Here is a 13959-nt window from a genome sequence, read left to right on the forward strand (position 1 = left end):
TCTCGATGTAAACAGTCATGTCCTTTCTGGTGAGGTCACTCACCGGCCGTCGAAGGGGTTCGTGCCGGGGATGACGTGGGTGCTGTCTCGGCCGATGAGGAAGTGGATGCGCTCGTAGAACGACTGCAGTGTGCTCTGGCCCGAGGAGATCTGCGTCTCCTGGATGATGTCCAGGGGGTCGGGCGAGCCCACGCACAGGGACGTGGTGTGGCACGAGGCCTGCAAGCAGCAGTCCGGGTCCATGCAATCCACCAGACCATCTGGACCAGGCAGGAGGAAGAGGAGGAGGAAGAGGAAGAGGATGAGGAGGAGGGGAAGAACTCAAAATCAGACCGATAGTCAAGGGCCAGATTCCCGTTATACAGTGAATCCATTTAAAATTCATGTCAACACATTCACATTTGAACATCAGAGATATGTACACGCATTCAGAAATACAGTTCAGTTCAAGTATGCAGCTTTATCTCACCTGTCAGAGAAGAAAAACAAATTTATCTTTGCCTTAAATGACTTGACTTCATGCACAGAGACATAAATACATTAGCATCAATTTAAAAAATGCAAAAATATAAACCATCTCTGGCAGATGAGGTTTGTTTTGCCTCATGTGTTTGCAAACAACTTAGTTGGCTTCAACTTTGTCAAGTATATTTATCTTAAAGGAAGATGGATTTGGATTGACTTCCACTTAAGACTGGCAGTGCACTTAGGGACTGTGCAGTCTAGCATGGGCCTCACGGTCTTATTTACATTTTGTAGAGCTGTACTCCTGTGGTGCTCTTCCTCTTCCCTCTTCTTGAGGAACTATGATGGGAAATGATTACGGTGGTCACTCCATTCTGTTGCTGAAGTTATGTAATTTGGGCTGTCACTCAAAGCCTGTTGCTAGGCGTCGGGTGCACTGCCTCCCACGCTCATTTCTACCCCCAACACCACCATCTCTCTCCTGAGCACAGATCCTCTCTACACCTCCATCTTATTCATCCCCCTCTCCTCTACCTCTTCTACCAAGATCACCCCCATCCCACTGCACTCCTTTCCTCTAGCAATTCGGCTGAAATAATTCAGGACCGCCGGCTCGGCTATGAAGAGCTGCACGTCTTACTCCTGCTGAAGTGGGTCATTTCTCAGTCTCTCTTTCCCCCTTTTTTCCTCTCTCCCTCCATCTCTCCCTCTCCATCCCTCTACACCTCTCTCTCTCTCTTCTCTCTCAATCACACACACACACACACACACACACACACAGAAAGACTGTCCCTCTCCCTCTCAGGAACCTCTTCTGGCCAGATGGGTGATAAAAATAAAACCCCTGCTGTCAGAAGTCACTCAGTCTTGTGCTACTGTAGCCTCCCTGCCTGCCTCTTTATGGACCAGAGAGGGGGGGAGAGAGAGAGGGAGAGAGAGAGAGAGAGAGAGAGAGAGAGAGAGAGAGAGAGAGAGAAGGGGGGGAGAGGAAGGGGGAAGACAGGAGAGAGCGGAGGACAGAAGAGAGAGATAAATAGAGAGTGGACAGAGAAAGGAGAAATAAATGGGGGGGTGAGAGGAGAGGGAGATAGAAAAAAAGGAGAGTGCGAATGGTAGAGAGCTAGAGGGAGAGAGAGACAGAAGCACACAGATTCTGTCCACGCAACTGGAGTCTGTCTTTATTTGTTCCGGAGCCGGCGCAAACGCATGTTGCTTTTTTGGCACTTCGTGACAAGACAGAGATGGTGGCAATTTTGGAAGGGACACGCCGGGAAGAGGGGGTGGTCACACCTGGTGCTGGTGCATGCTGGGAGACTGATGCCATACACACCACTCCAGGACGTGTCAAGCCCGATGCTCCCCCTACCTGATTTCCTCATTCACACATGGGGCTGAGCCAGACCACCTGCCACCGCAGGCAGGCCCGCACACATCTAATCTACTTATAGGGACGACGACTGGCCGCCAGACGAGGCGCCTCGTCGAGTCCAGCAGTGCGGACAGGCTGGGACAGTCCTTAAACACTCGACACCCGCTTTCACAACCATTCCGCTTGGAACGCTGACAACACCAATTTTCCGTAGACTTTGAGACACTTAACACATAACATAAAGGGAGTGTTGAGGATACGCACCTCAAAAGCACTGTAAGCCAAGCTGGTATTGGGTCAAAACGATGATTGTTTGGATACCAGGTATTTTTTTTTAAATGTATTCACAATAAAAGTTCGGTGTGATCTCACCTCCATCATTGTCCTTGCCGTCGCTGCAGGCCGTTTCCATGGAGGTGTCACACCCTGGCCCGCGCCAGCCTAGCTGACACACGCAGTACCATCCGTTATTACCCAGGGTGCACCTGCCGTTGCCGTTGCACAGCCCGGGACAACCCTCTGCGCAGGAAAATGAGCAAAGCAGCAAAAATGTTAAAAAAAACTCACCAAACAACACAAACTAAATCAACCAATGGCCAAAATCACACACATACATACAAACAAACAAACAAACAAACAAACAAACAATCAACAGCAACATTTTTAATGCACAGAAAGAGAAAGAAGGACAGAAAAGGAAGAATAAAAAGAGCCACAGTCACCTCTCCCACTGTAAAGAAAGAAAGAAAAACAGTTTCAGAGGAAAAGAAACTTTGAATAATGAGTGGTAGTGGAGAAGCAATAATAGGCCCGACTCGAGGTGATTCATTTAATATACCTTTTGTTAAGCCTCTCATATCCTTTGGAAGCAAGCTCCCACTGCTGAGATGGTCTAAATCAATATCAGCTCATTAGAAGCGCACAATAGATGGAGGTGAGCTTTGGAGGGAGATAAGATCAGGCGATGGGGACTCTACACACTTACTTACTCCACCATTCCCTTGAACAGGGCGGGGGAGGAGAGGAGAGGAGGTGAGGTGAGGAAAGGGGCGGGCGAGAGAGGCATTATCAGTGTTAGCACTAATGTTGTGAGGTGCTTGTCAATATAGTTTTTCTCTCCACCCATCCTAATCCTTGTAGCGGTGTAGCGATTAAATCTCAGATTTGGAGGATGCTGACTGAATACGTTCGAAGCATACAGTATTAAGCTTTTTTTTTTGTACCTAAAACCTCAATATTGAGAGCTGGAATTTCCAGTGTTGCTCCGATTCAAATGTGAGGATGTATGGAATGTCTTTGTCGAGAGAAATGACACGGGTGTCTTCATTATCAACAGGCTGATTAGGGAGGTGGGGGTAGAGGAGGGGGAGGTGGAGGAGGAGGTGGTGGAGGAGGCTGTGATAAGACCCAGCTGAGGTCGCCTCATCGTCTGAATGCAGGTGGCAGGCTGAAGCAGCCAGCCCAAACGTCAACACCTGCGCACACACACACACACCGACAGCCTCCTCTCTTTTTTTCCCCTTCAAAAATGAATCTTTCTACTTCGCGGGCTGTCACTCAATGTCACCCCGATTCCACTCGATTATTTTTCTTCTTTTTTTCTCTTCTCCTGCCCTTTCTTCCCCTCATCTTCCCCCTGGTTTCCTTTACTTATCCACTGGTGTTTGAATTCATTCCCCCAGACGACGCCAACCGTCTCGGAGACGGGCGAAAATCCTGGTATGGCGTGTAAAATCTGCACTGCTCTTCACGCGAGCGGCAGGCCTCCGATGAGGAGAGATGCACGTTCCTCTTTGACCCAATTACCCAGCGACAGATACAGTACTTGCACCCCAGCTGCTCAAGCAGCTCTTACACGTGAGAGAGAGAATAACAAGGTGGGAAAGGAAAAAAAAGGAAAGGCTGCAGAGAGAGTGAGAGAGAGAGAGAGAGAAACAGACAGCACAGATGAAAGGTGTCTTCTGATGAGAAGATTGGAGAGACAGGTTGGCTTTCTCTGCCATGGTGTTTCATGAAGAAAGACTTTGTTAAAAAAGGCTGAGTAGTTGGGGATGTTGCATGTGTGTTTAATGCTCTTTTGGCAAAGAAATACATAAATCTCAGAAGCATTTTAAGAGACAGGCTCACTATTAACAATTTCTCACTACCTACTCTCTCTACATCTCTTTAGTGTACTTTCTTTGTAAAAAAATGAAAATAAAAAAATAAATGTGTCCATGAATTACAGGTGAGGTGTGGGGTTTAGAGCAGCGTTTACTGAAGTCTCTTAACTCGACTCCTAAAAAAACAAGTCTAGGGCTCCTGTGTAACTGGAATGGGCACGGTACATAAATGGCACGTGCCATCATAGCACAATGGCAGGCACTCTCCAGCAGCAGGTTGAGGGTGTTGTCATTAATAGGCCTCTCTAGGCTGCTCATGATAAATAAATCACCCTCCCCTATGTGTGGGCTGGGCTGGGCTGTGCTGGCACAGAGTCAGGGTAATTAGCATGCCTGGGGGCCTTAGGGATGAGGAGGAGGGATCCCAGAGGAGAAGAGGCTGTCTGAGGAAGGGACAGGGACTGGGCCTCAGGGGCAGCTAGCAGCTAACGCCAAAGCTAATGCCAGAGGCGATTACTCATGCCGGTGGCTGCACAGGTGGTACTGGTGCACTGGTTGTAGATGAGGTGTGAGGTGCATATGTGTATGTGTGAGTGCGTGTGATTATGTCTGTGTGTGTCTGTGACCGTGTGTGTGTCAGAGACTCAGACAGAGCAAGTGAGCGAGTGTGTTTCTGTTTTACACACAGGTAGAGAAACAGCGAGAGAGAGGCTTAGAATCCGTGAGACAGAGGGCAGGTCAAGAAAAGTGGAAAAGAGAATGCACTAAGAGAAAGCAAGACGTATTCGGCAACAGAAGAGACAGAGAGCAAGAGAGGTAGGAAGAGAGAGAATATGACAGAGAAAGAGCGAGAGAAAGAAATAGAGAGTCAGAAGAGCATTGCTGGGGCCTCCAGATCCCCCCCCCCCCTCCCCCCTCTGCGGACCCCCTCTGGAGTGCCTGGGCCATGCGGAGAGCACCCTTGTTTAATTAGAGAGGATGCTGCCTAGGGCGCCTATCAGAGCCCCCGTCACACAGCCTCACATCTCAGGCCCTCCGCACACGCTCACGGGCCTCATCCATAATGGAGAAGGCAGGTTAGAGAGAGAAGAGCGCCAGCCAACCAGCAGCCCTCCCAGAGCCCCAGCCCAACTCTACCTTTCCGCACTACAAAAACCGCTGGTAAGACAGAGAGAGAGATAGAGGAGAAGAGGCGAGAGAGAGAGAGAGAGAGAGAGAGAGAGAGAGAGATGGATGGAGTGAGAGATGTGTGTGTGAGTGTGAGAGAGAGAGAGAGAGAGAGAGAGAGAGAGAGAGAGAGAGAGAGAGATGGAGTAAGAAATGTGTTTATGTGTGTGTGTGATAGCAACAGAGAGAGAGTGAGCAAGGGAGAGAAAGGATACAAAGACTGAGGAAAGATGATGGAGTAGTGCGAGATCGGGTGATAGACGAATGAGAAAAAGAGAGAGGCAGGGAGAGATAAAGAGTGATAAAGAGAGTACCAAGAAGGCCCTAGCCTGAAATTAGATGATTCAACCCGGTGCGAAAGTGCTAAGTGGAAACTGCTGTATGACAGGGTGACACAAAAGTCGATGGGGGAGGGTGATTCGTTACACCAGGACACTTCTGCAGGAGTGAGGAGTGGGGTGGAAGAGTGGAGGAGTGGTGTATGGGGCATGTGTCGGAGCAAGGAAGCAATATGGCCTGTGGACATGGTTTATGGAGGTCTTGGTTGAGTTACAGCAGGAGGGAGTGAAATTTCTCCACAAAAAAAAAGAAAAGAGAGAAAGAAAGAGTGAAGAAGGAGAGAGGGGAAGAAGGGAGTAAGGAAGGAAGGAGGTATGCCATACCTTTCACTACCTTATCCAGATAGTGAGCTTAGGGGAAGATAAAAGACAGGACATTTAAGGGAGGATTGAACAGTGCTGATTCTGTGACCACACACGTGCGCACTCACCGACACACACACACACACACACACACAGGACGGTTAGGCGTGGTGGTCAGCTAAGGCGGCTTGAGCAACACACACACACACACACACACACACACACACACACACACACACACACACAGCGGAAAGATGCAAGGGAAACCGACCACATGCATTTAAGAGCAAACACAATATCCATAGCTTGGAAAGTGGAAAAGGTATGGTGTGTGTGTGTGTGCAAGAGAGAGAGAGAGAGAGAAAGAGACAGCTAAAATAGGACAGCTGAAGAGAAGATAAACATGGGAAAGAACATCTGAATCCAACCCTGTTTAACAAGTAAAAGAGACATTCAATCTCATCACAGGAGCGAAACACTAAGACTGGCGCTCTGATATGGCCAAGCACAGGCGGAGAAGTACCCACTCCCCAAATAGCCAAACTAAAATGGGCTGCTGTGTTTGTGAGTGTGATATATTTCTGATATATTTGCCTTGCTTGACAATTCATTTAATTTCGCTAAGCACCTACTCTGTGGGGACTGTTGGGGCTTTGTGGAGATTTGGGGGTATTGGGGATGGGGGTGGGGGCGCAGAGGCAGAACAGAGTAGGCCTTTCTTACCAGTGAAGTTTGAATGCGGTCCTGCAAAAAAGAGTGTACCTATAACGGTTCTCTTAAAGAAGCTGGGCTTGGACAGAAACAAGTTGTCAGCTGATGCGAGGGTGCATCAGCAATGAGTGCAAATCAATGAAAATGCGGCTTTCCCAGAGCCTGCCCCATCTCTCCATCAGTAAATGTGAAGCATATTCAAGGTTGCCTTCGGGGAAACGTCCCTACCTCTCCTCTCATAATCCAAGTCTTGTTTACAGTATGTCACTGTAATGAGAACTGATTTAAAATGGAGAAGTGTGGGGGGTTTGAGCATCCTGACAGCGGGATCCACCGGTGTGAGGCTGCGTGTGCGGTCGCTCGCGCTTGCGCAGGCGTGTCGCCGCTCATGCCTCCGTGGTGGCAGATACAAAGCGCGTGTGTTAATAATGCATGCCTGAGCGTATAAAACATTCACCGCCCCGGCTGCCGCGCGCATGGCGCTCGGTGCTCGCTTTAGAGTCAGGCCCTTTAGAGAGACGCTGCTCCTCGGCTGAAGTTGCCTGTGCACCAGGGAAGAAGAAAATTGCTGTGCTAAGCAATGCTAGAACAATGAAACGCAGCACTTGGGACTTGAATGTTGAGCTTTTTTTTTTTTTTTTTTTTTTGGGGGGGGGCTTTTACCTGTCTACCTGTCCCTTGTAAACAGCATTAAAAGGTCATGATGGTAATAATCCCTCTCTGACTCGTATAGTTTCCTAGTTTCTTCCACTCACCCCCTCCCCACCCCTCCTACCACACACACTTTAGACTGCTGCAAGAGTTTGTTTTGCTTCTTTTACTCTGCAGGGATAGGTTCAGAGATGGATAGAGAGAGATAGATGGAGGAGACGGAGAGAATATGTGAACAGAATAAAAGACAATGAGTTTCCTCAGTTTCCTCAGTGGGACGTGCTTTCTCCCAGAGTGGGCTTTCACTGGACTGCATTCACTTTGGACTGCTTGAAAGAACACAGAGCTTCAGAACCGACACAGAGCAAAGACCTCAGATGAAATAAACAAAACAAAACAAACTACAAAAAAAAACAATAAACAAACACAAAAAGAAACAAATCAATAGATCAATAGCACACACAAATGGCAAAGGACACAGAAGATGCTTTCTATCTCCAACTTTTTTTTTTATTTGGCAAGTTCTCAGCTCACCAAGTGAAAGGGAGCATGTTTTGACAGCTCTACTGATAAATAGCCCAGGTCTTTGAGTTTGTAAACTCTTCGACTGGAAACTAATGTATACCATGTGTCAAAACAGAATATGGAAACAAACACATCAATTGTCCAATTGCTTTTTTTTTGTAAATAATTTAAGGCCGAGTTCCAACAAAAAAACTCTTCGGTGCTTCCACAAGTTTGGGCTCCAATCGAATTTAAGGACATCTGTGGAACAGTTTAGGCTGTCTCCTCAACTGTGATATTAAGAGCCTCCTTGCTGGTCCACGTCACAAACAAATCCAGCGCTGGCTCGATGGCCGCCTGCCAAGGCTAGCTTAGAGAATGAGACTGATCCTAACCATTAAACACCAAACTCAAGCTAAGGGTCTCTATCTATATTCCTCCCTCTCTCCATCCATTCCTCTCTCCTTCTCTCTCTCTCTCTCCTCCTCTCTCTGACCCTCACTAACCTAGGGCTGGGAAAATTGATACCTAAAACTGATAAAATCCCCTATTACTGAATCTGTTACCCTGCTAAACATCAGACTAGAGATGTTACCCTGCTAACATCAATAGCATTACTAGACTGGATCCACACTCAACCTTGGGGACATTCAAGACATTGAATTCTACATTCAAAGCGTATTCTTTAACGTTTTAAGGTACATTCATGGGTTGCAAGAAAGAAGTAAAATGAATATTCAAAAGGTTTCTGTGCTTTAAAACCCAGCCTAGACATTTCCTTGTCTTTCAGGTCAACTGACTCCTCAAAAGAATGTCTTTCCAGTGGCTGCACTGCTTGCAAGGATGCACATGTTTGGGTTTCACATTAACCAATCAAAAAGGAGACAGGGTGAACAGACGGATGGAGAGAGACGCATGAGAAGGGGTAAAAAAGGAGAAGAGGGAGGGATGATGAGAGGAAAGGATGGATGCGATGAAAAGACACCTTAGCACATTCCCACATTTGAAATGCATGAAGGCAAGCCTCAGATCCTAGAGCAAACCTGGTCATGCTATGCTGCGTTGCACAAATTCAATTAAGCATGCTCACGTCCAAAACCCAACACCAACCACCCCCCCACGCCCCACGCACACAATCCCAACTTCACACCCCCCAACAAAACCACTCCCATTACCAGCTTAAAGCCCCATCAACCGCAAACTTCACACAAGCCTTCAATTATCCTCTCATCCATCCAGCCAGATCTACACACACACACAGGTAATCCATTCACACTTCCATCCAGGCATATATACATCTCTCAATCATCCTTTTGTTCAAGTGTTCACCCAAATGCATATCGATTCATTGACACATCCATCCATCCATCCATCCATCCATTCCCTGCCCCCCCTGTCCCTTCTCCTACCGATGGTGCAGTGCTCTCCGTTCCACCCGGGGCTGCACTCGCATTTGCCGTCCTTGCAGGTGCCGTGTTCCTGGCAGCGCGGGTGGCATGCCCTCTGGTCACAGCCTGCGCCCATCCAGCCCTCGTCGCAGCGGCAGGTGCCCGCCACACAGATGCCATGGCCGCCACAGTCTGCTGCGCAAATCTCTGTGAGAGACATGACAGGGAGGGAGGGGGTGGAATATAGAGAGGGGGCAGAGTGAGAGAGAGAACAGAGAATAGAATAGGTAGACAGAGAGAAAAAGAAAAGAAAGAGGGAGAGAAGGAGAAAGAGAAGGGGAAGGTTGGTGGTGGTGGGGGGTAGAAAGAGAGGAGGATGGGGAGAAAAGGAGTGAAGGATGACAGGAGGCGACGAGACGGTGGGATAGAGAATAGCAGTGAAGAAAAGAGGGGACAGGAGGAGGTGGCGTTAAGGTGGGAGCGGTGAGGGGTGGGCAGGGAGGAAAAGACAAACGACTGGGGTTATTGTCCGGCTTGGGACGGCCACGCTTCACTACCTTGTCAGACGGCACGCTGAAAAGAAATTCCTTCACCACGCAAGGGGGGGCTGGGGTGAAGGAGGTGTCATGGGGGGCCACAACCCCCTCCTCCACACCACCACCCGGACAACACAGAAATCTAATAAGCCCATTACAAAGGCTTGGACATGGCTCAAGGAGGCCTTAGAAGGACCGATGACTCTCCGCTTTTCCCTCGTCCTCCTCTTCCTCCTTCTTTGAGGGCAAAATTCCTCCTCTTTGTGTCAAAGGAGAAGTGCAAAGAGAAAGTGTGTGTGTGTGTGTGTGTGTGTGGGTTGGGTGGGTTGGGGCGGGGGTGGCTGCGAGGATGAATCCAATTTGAACTTTCTATAGAAGGCGCAACACATGTCAGATTTAATGAAAGTTTGCTCTGCCGCAGCCAAAAAGAGAGACCCATCTAAATATGTGTGTTCCCAAGGTGGGAAGGGGTGAGAAAAAAAGAGAAAGAAAGGTACATAGAGAGAGATAGATAGATAGATAGATAGATAGATAGATAGATAGATAGATAGATAGAGAGAGAGAGAGAGAGAGAGAGACACCACAGAAGGATAGAAAAAAAATAGTGCAAATCTCCAACGACATTTCAGTAAACCGGCCAAAGCGCTCACTTCAACTGTGTGTCTCAACCGGAGGCCTTTGATTCACCCACAGGATAGGGCAATGAAGAGGATGGTGTTTAACAAGGGACAAAAAAGGCAAACCAACCCCACGGGTAATACCGGGAAGGCCACACCAGGCACACAAACAAACTGTGGAGGAGTGCCAGGGAGATGGCCCCCTTCACTTTAACATGGAGATGTGTGTGTAGTACACACATTCATACTTAATTCCTTACACATATTTTTTTTTTGACAAAACCAACATGGTTTTAACAAAATGGTGTTCCAACAGAGAACACACTAACACATACAAACACACACACATCTACACTATTCATCCTCAAACTGGAAGCAATTCAACACTCGGAGACTTTGGACACCTCTGCACTGTTCTACCCAGCATGACCCACGCGTCATAAACAACATCCCTTCATTGTTCCCACTCCTATTAGAGGGAACGTTGGCGTGCCACCCAGAGAGAAGCTCTGGCCTTGCGTCCCTGTCTGTTTAACCATATGCATTGAAATGGACCGCGGGGGAGCGACGTGGAGGTAGAGGCCGTTAATGAGTCAATTACAGCTTGTGCGGCAACCATTTTGTCCTTGTCACAGATTAAATGGAGGAAGTTAACACTCTTTTCTGTCCAAAAACCATAACATGGCATTACCAGCTTAAAAAGCCCTTGCAGAACAAAAAATATATTCCCCCTCCCCTCCGGTAATTAGAGAGCGGGGCTTTTGTTGCGTTATGTAAATGCCCTTCATTTCACATGCCACTTTTCAACAAGAAGGCGTCCTGACTGCATTTCATTCCAATCCACATGCTGTAGTCAAGGAAACATGCTACACTCACATCAGTGCGCACACACACGCACACACACAATCAAAAACAACGGCTGAAGCTTAAATGGTAGTTCTAAGCCATAATGAAAGCCTAAACAATCGAGTTAGCTAATTAGAAATTATGGAATGATGTGTATGTGATGGATTTAATTAAAAGGTTTGCCAAAGTAATACCTCCCATTTGCAAGTGTGATTGATTGTAATTTTTTTCTCAGGAACTATACTGGTCATGCATAAGTAGTCAAATGACCGGGTTTCTGTTAAACGGTCAATGAAGCAGCTCAAGTGTAGAGATGGCCTGAGAACTGACCCGCCCTCCTCCCCAAATTACTTAAACTGTGAGCTTTGCCAGATTAGGCAGGCTGACAATGACAATGAGAGAGTGCATGACCAAGTGCTAAAAGAACATGTATGGGAAGAAAAGAGTGGAAAAAGCTCTCCTCTAGCAAAACTGTTTTTTTTTTTTTTTTTTTTTAATGAAGATCTAATTACAGCTCGAAATCACCTTGCTCATTACCTCGATATAAACAAAGCTCAAGGGGGGCAAAACAAACTTAAATGCCCCATAATAACTGCTAACTGCTTAAAGGAGGAAGACAAAAATCAAACAACAAACAAAAAAACTTTTCCAGACTGTGGTGGAGAATTGCCACCTGAGGGACCAATGTATAGACAGAGGAAAACAAGAGAAGCAACTAGCCAAATGTCACATGTATAAAAAGCTTCTGAAAGCCTCCCTCGCACTCTCGTGCTTCTGAAAAGACCTCGGTCCTCTTCCGAGTCTGGCCCATGTGTGCTACAGTACAGCTGAGGGTCTGCTGCCAAAGCCACACCAGCAGCTCTCGAGCAGAATGCCAAGTGCTCAGACCAAAAGACCTGAATGAGGAGGGCGAGAGACGGCAAAGAAGAGCGAACAAGAAGAAAAAGAAAGAAGAGAAAAAGAAAGAAAAGAAATCACCAGCTCATCATAAAAAATGACGCCGCTCCACCTTAGCAGCCAGAAGCCTGGGATTTAAATGCTTATTTCCCTGCAAATCCCCTTGGATTACCCAATAGGTCAGACTGTCTGCAAGGTATTAATAGTAAATTCATATTTAGAGAGAGATGCATTCCTCTCTGGCACACTGTCCTAAGAAATTCTTAATTTCTGGATTCACCCATGCAATCTGGTGCGCTGACATTTTTGAGAAGAATACAGGAGAAAAATGTGCAGGCCACTCAAAACTAATCCTAGAATCAATCAAAAAGGTTACTGAGTTTTACTATGAGCTCCTGAGCAACAGTAGTACTGTACATGAGATATAGTGAACGCAGCAGCATTCAAACCCTCATTAAAGTGCTTTAGCAGAGAAAAGTTCTGATGCCTGTGCCAGGACATGATCTGGAGAAAGACTTGTTTCTGGTTCTTGATCAGGCCCGGATACTTTGAAACCGCGCCACACGTGCTGAAGAATAAGCTAGTCTTTGTGATGATTGGGCCCGAGATGGGAGCATGCTGGACCGTGTCCAGGAACGGGAAGTGTGTGTAAGGCAGTGGGTTGTCATGTACAACAATGCCACTGGGACACTAGGATCAGCACGACCTCCCAGCACGACCTACAGTACTACCATGTGGTCTCTTGGACATAGACTAAGAGTCTCTCTGGCAGGACCTGCAACAGAGTTACACTGTCCAACTATCTGCAGTTCCCCCCTCACAATGCACTCACAGCCAGGGGAGGTGGTGGAGGTGGCCTCCAAACTCTTAAGGTGCTTGGACACCTACTGTTTACACACATCAATTTAGTTGGTCTGCATTGATGAGGGTATTCCATGAATCGCACCATCCACAAACAACCAGTGGCTCCTTTATTAGCTGTAACACTTCATTAATTTCCTTCAAGATTTATTTTACACATCCTTCAGAGAGTCGACCCCACGTTCCACACATCAACATCTGAGCGCCAATAATTATGTTTGGGGAGATGGAGGAGAGTACCAGTATAAGTATATATACTTTTTGATCCTGGGAGGGAAATTTGGTCTCTGAATTTAACCCAATCGGTGAATTAGTGAAACACAAACAGCACACAGTGAACACACAGTGAGGTGAAGCACACACTAATCCCGGGCGCAGTGAGCTGCCTGCTTCAACAGCGGCGCTCGGGGAGCAGTGAGGGCTTAGGTGCCTTGCTCAAGGGCACTTCAGCCGAGGCCCACTGGTCGGGGCTCGAACCGGCAACCCTCCGGTTACAAGTCCAGAGTGCTAACCAGTGGGCCACGGCTGCCCTCAAAGAGGGAGGGGGGAGGGAGAGACACTCAAGTCCAAGCTCAAGAGCTAGGTAATGATCAATGGTGAAGAGGATCAGGACACATTAGTGAAAATCCTTTAATTACCAGCCATGTGCTAGGCTCCCTGTTATTAAACAAAATGTGAGCGGCGGATGGCCCTTTTAGTTTAGCTGTATCACTGTGTGGGGCGGAAGCTGCACTGAATACAACAGGAAAGCCCTGCAGCGCATAGTGAACACAGCTGGAAGGATTATTGGTGCTTCACTCCCCTCCCTGAAGGACATTTACACCACCCACCTCACCCAATAAGGCTACCAAAATTGTGAGGATGCAAGTCACCCCTCACACAATCTGTTTAATCTACTGCCCTCTGGGAAGAGGTACAGAAGCCTGCGCTCCTCAAGACTACCAGACTCACCAACAGCTTCATACACCAAGCTGTAAGGATGCTGAACTCTCTCCCTCCTCTCCCCCCTCCACCCTCAGCTACATAACATCCTGGACATTGGACCCACAATGGCCACCTGCACTACTCCACTTGCACACTTGCACACTTGTACATCTTTACAACTTGTTGTTGTTGTCCTGAAAACACAACACTTCTGCTGCTCTTACATAATCTTGCACCACTATGCCACTTTCTTTCTTACTTAGGTCAAACAGAACTACCC

The 13959-nt window shown here is 47.6% G+C and overlaps 1 protein-coding gene across 1 annotated transcript in view; it reads right to left on the reverse strand.

The window, feature by feature from the left end:
• The window catches only part of tenm4 (teneurin transmembrane protein 4), a 175653-nt gene that overhangs the window by 63788 nt on the left and 97906 nt on the right, over positions 1 to 13959 (reverse strand). Inside the window, 4 exon segments of the mRNA XM_048264462.1 lie at positions 44 to 260; positions 2207 to 2353; positions 5766 to 5792; positions 9020 to 9205. Coding sequence (XP_048120419.1) covers positions 44 to 260; positions 2207 to 2353; positions 5766 to 5792; positions 9020 to 9205 — 577 coding nt within the window.

This window comes from Alosa alosa, chromosome 15 (assembly GCF_017589495.1).
Source record: "Alosa alosa isolate M-15738 ecotype Scorff River chromosome 15, AALO_Geno_1.1, whole genome shotgun sequence".
In the NCBI taxonomy this organism is placed as follows: domain Eukaryota; kingdom Metazoa; phylum Chordata; class Actinopteri; order Clupeiformes; family Clupeidae; genus Alosa; species Alosa alosa.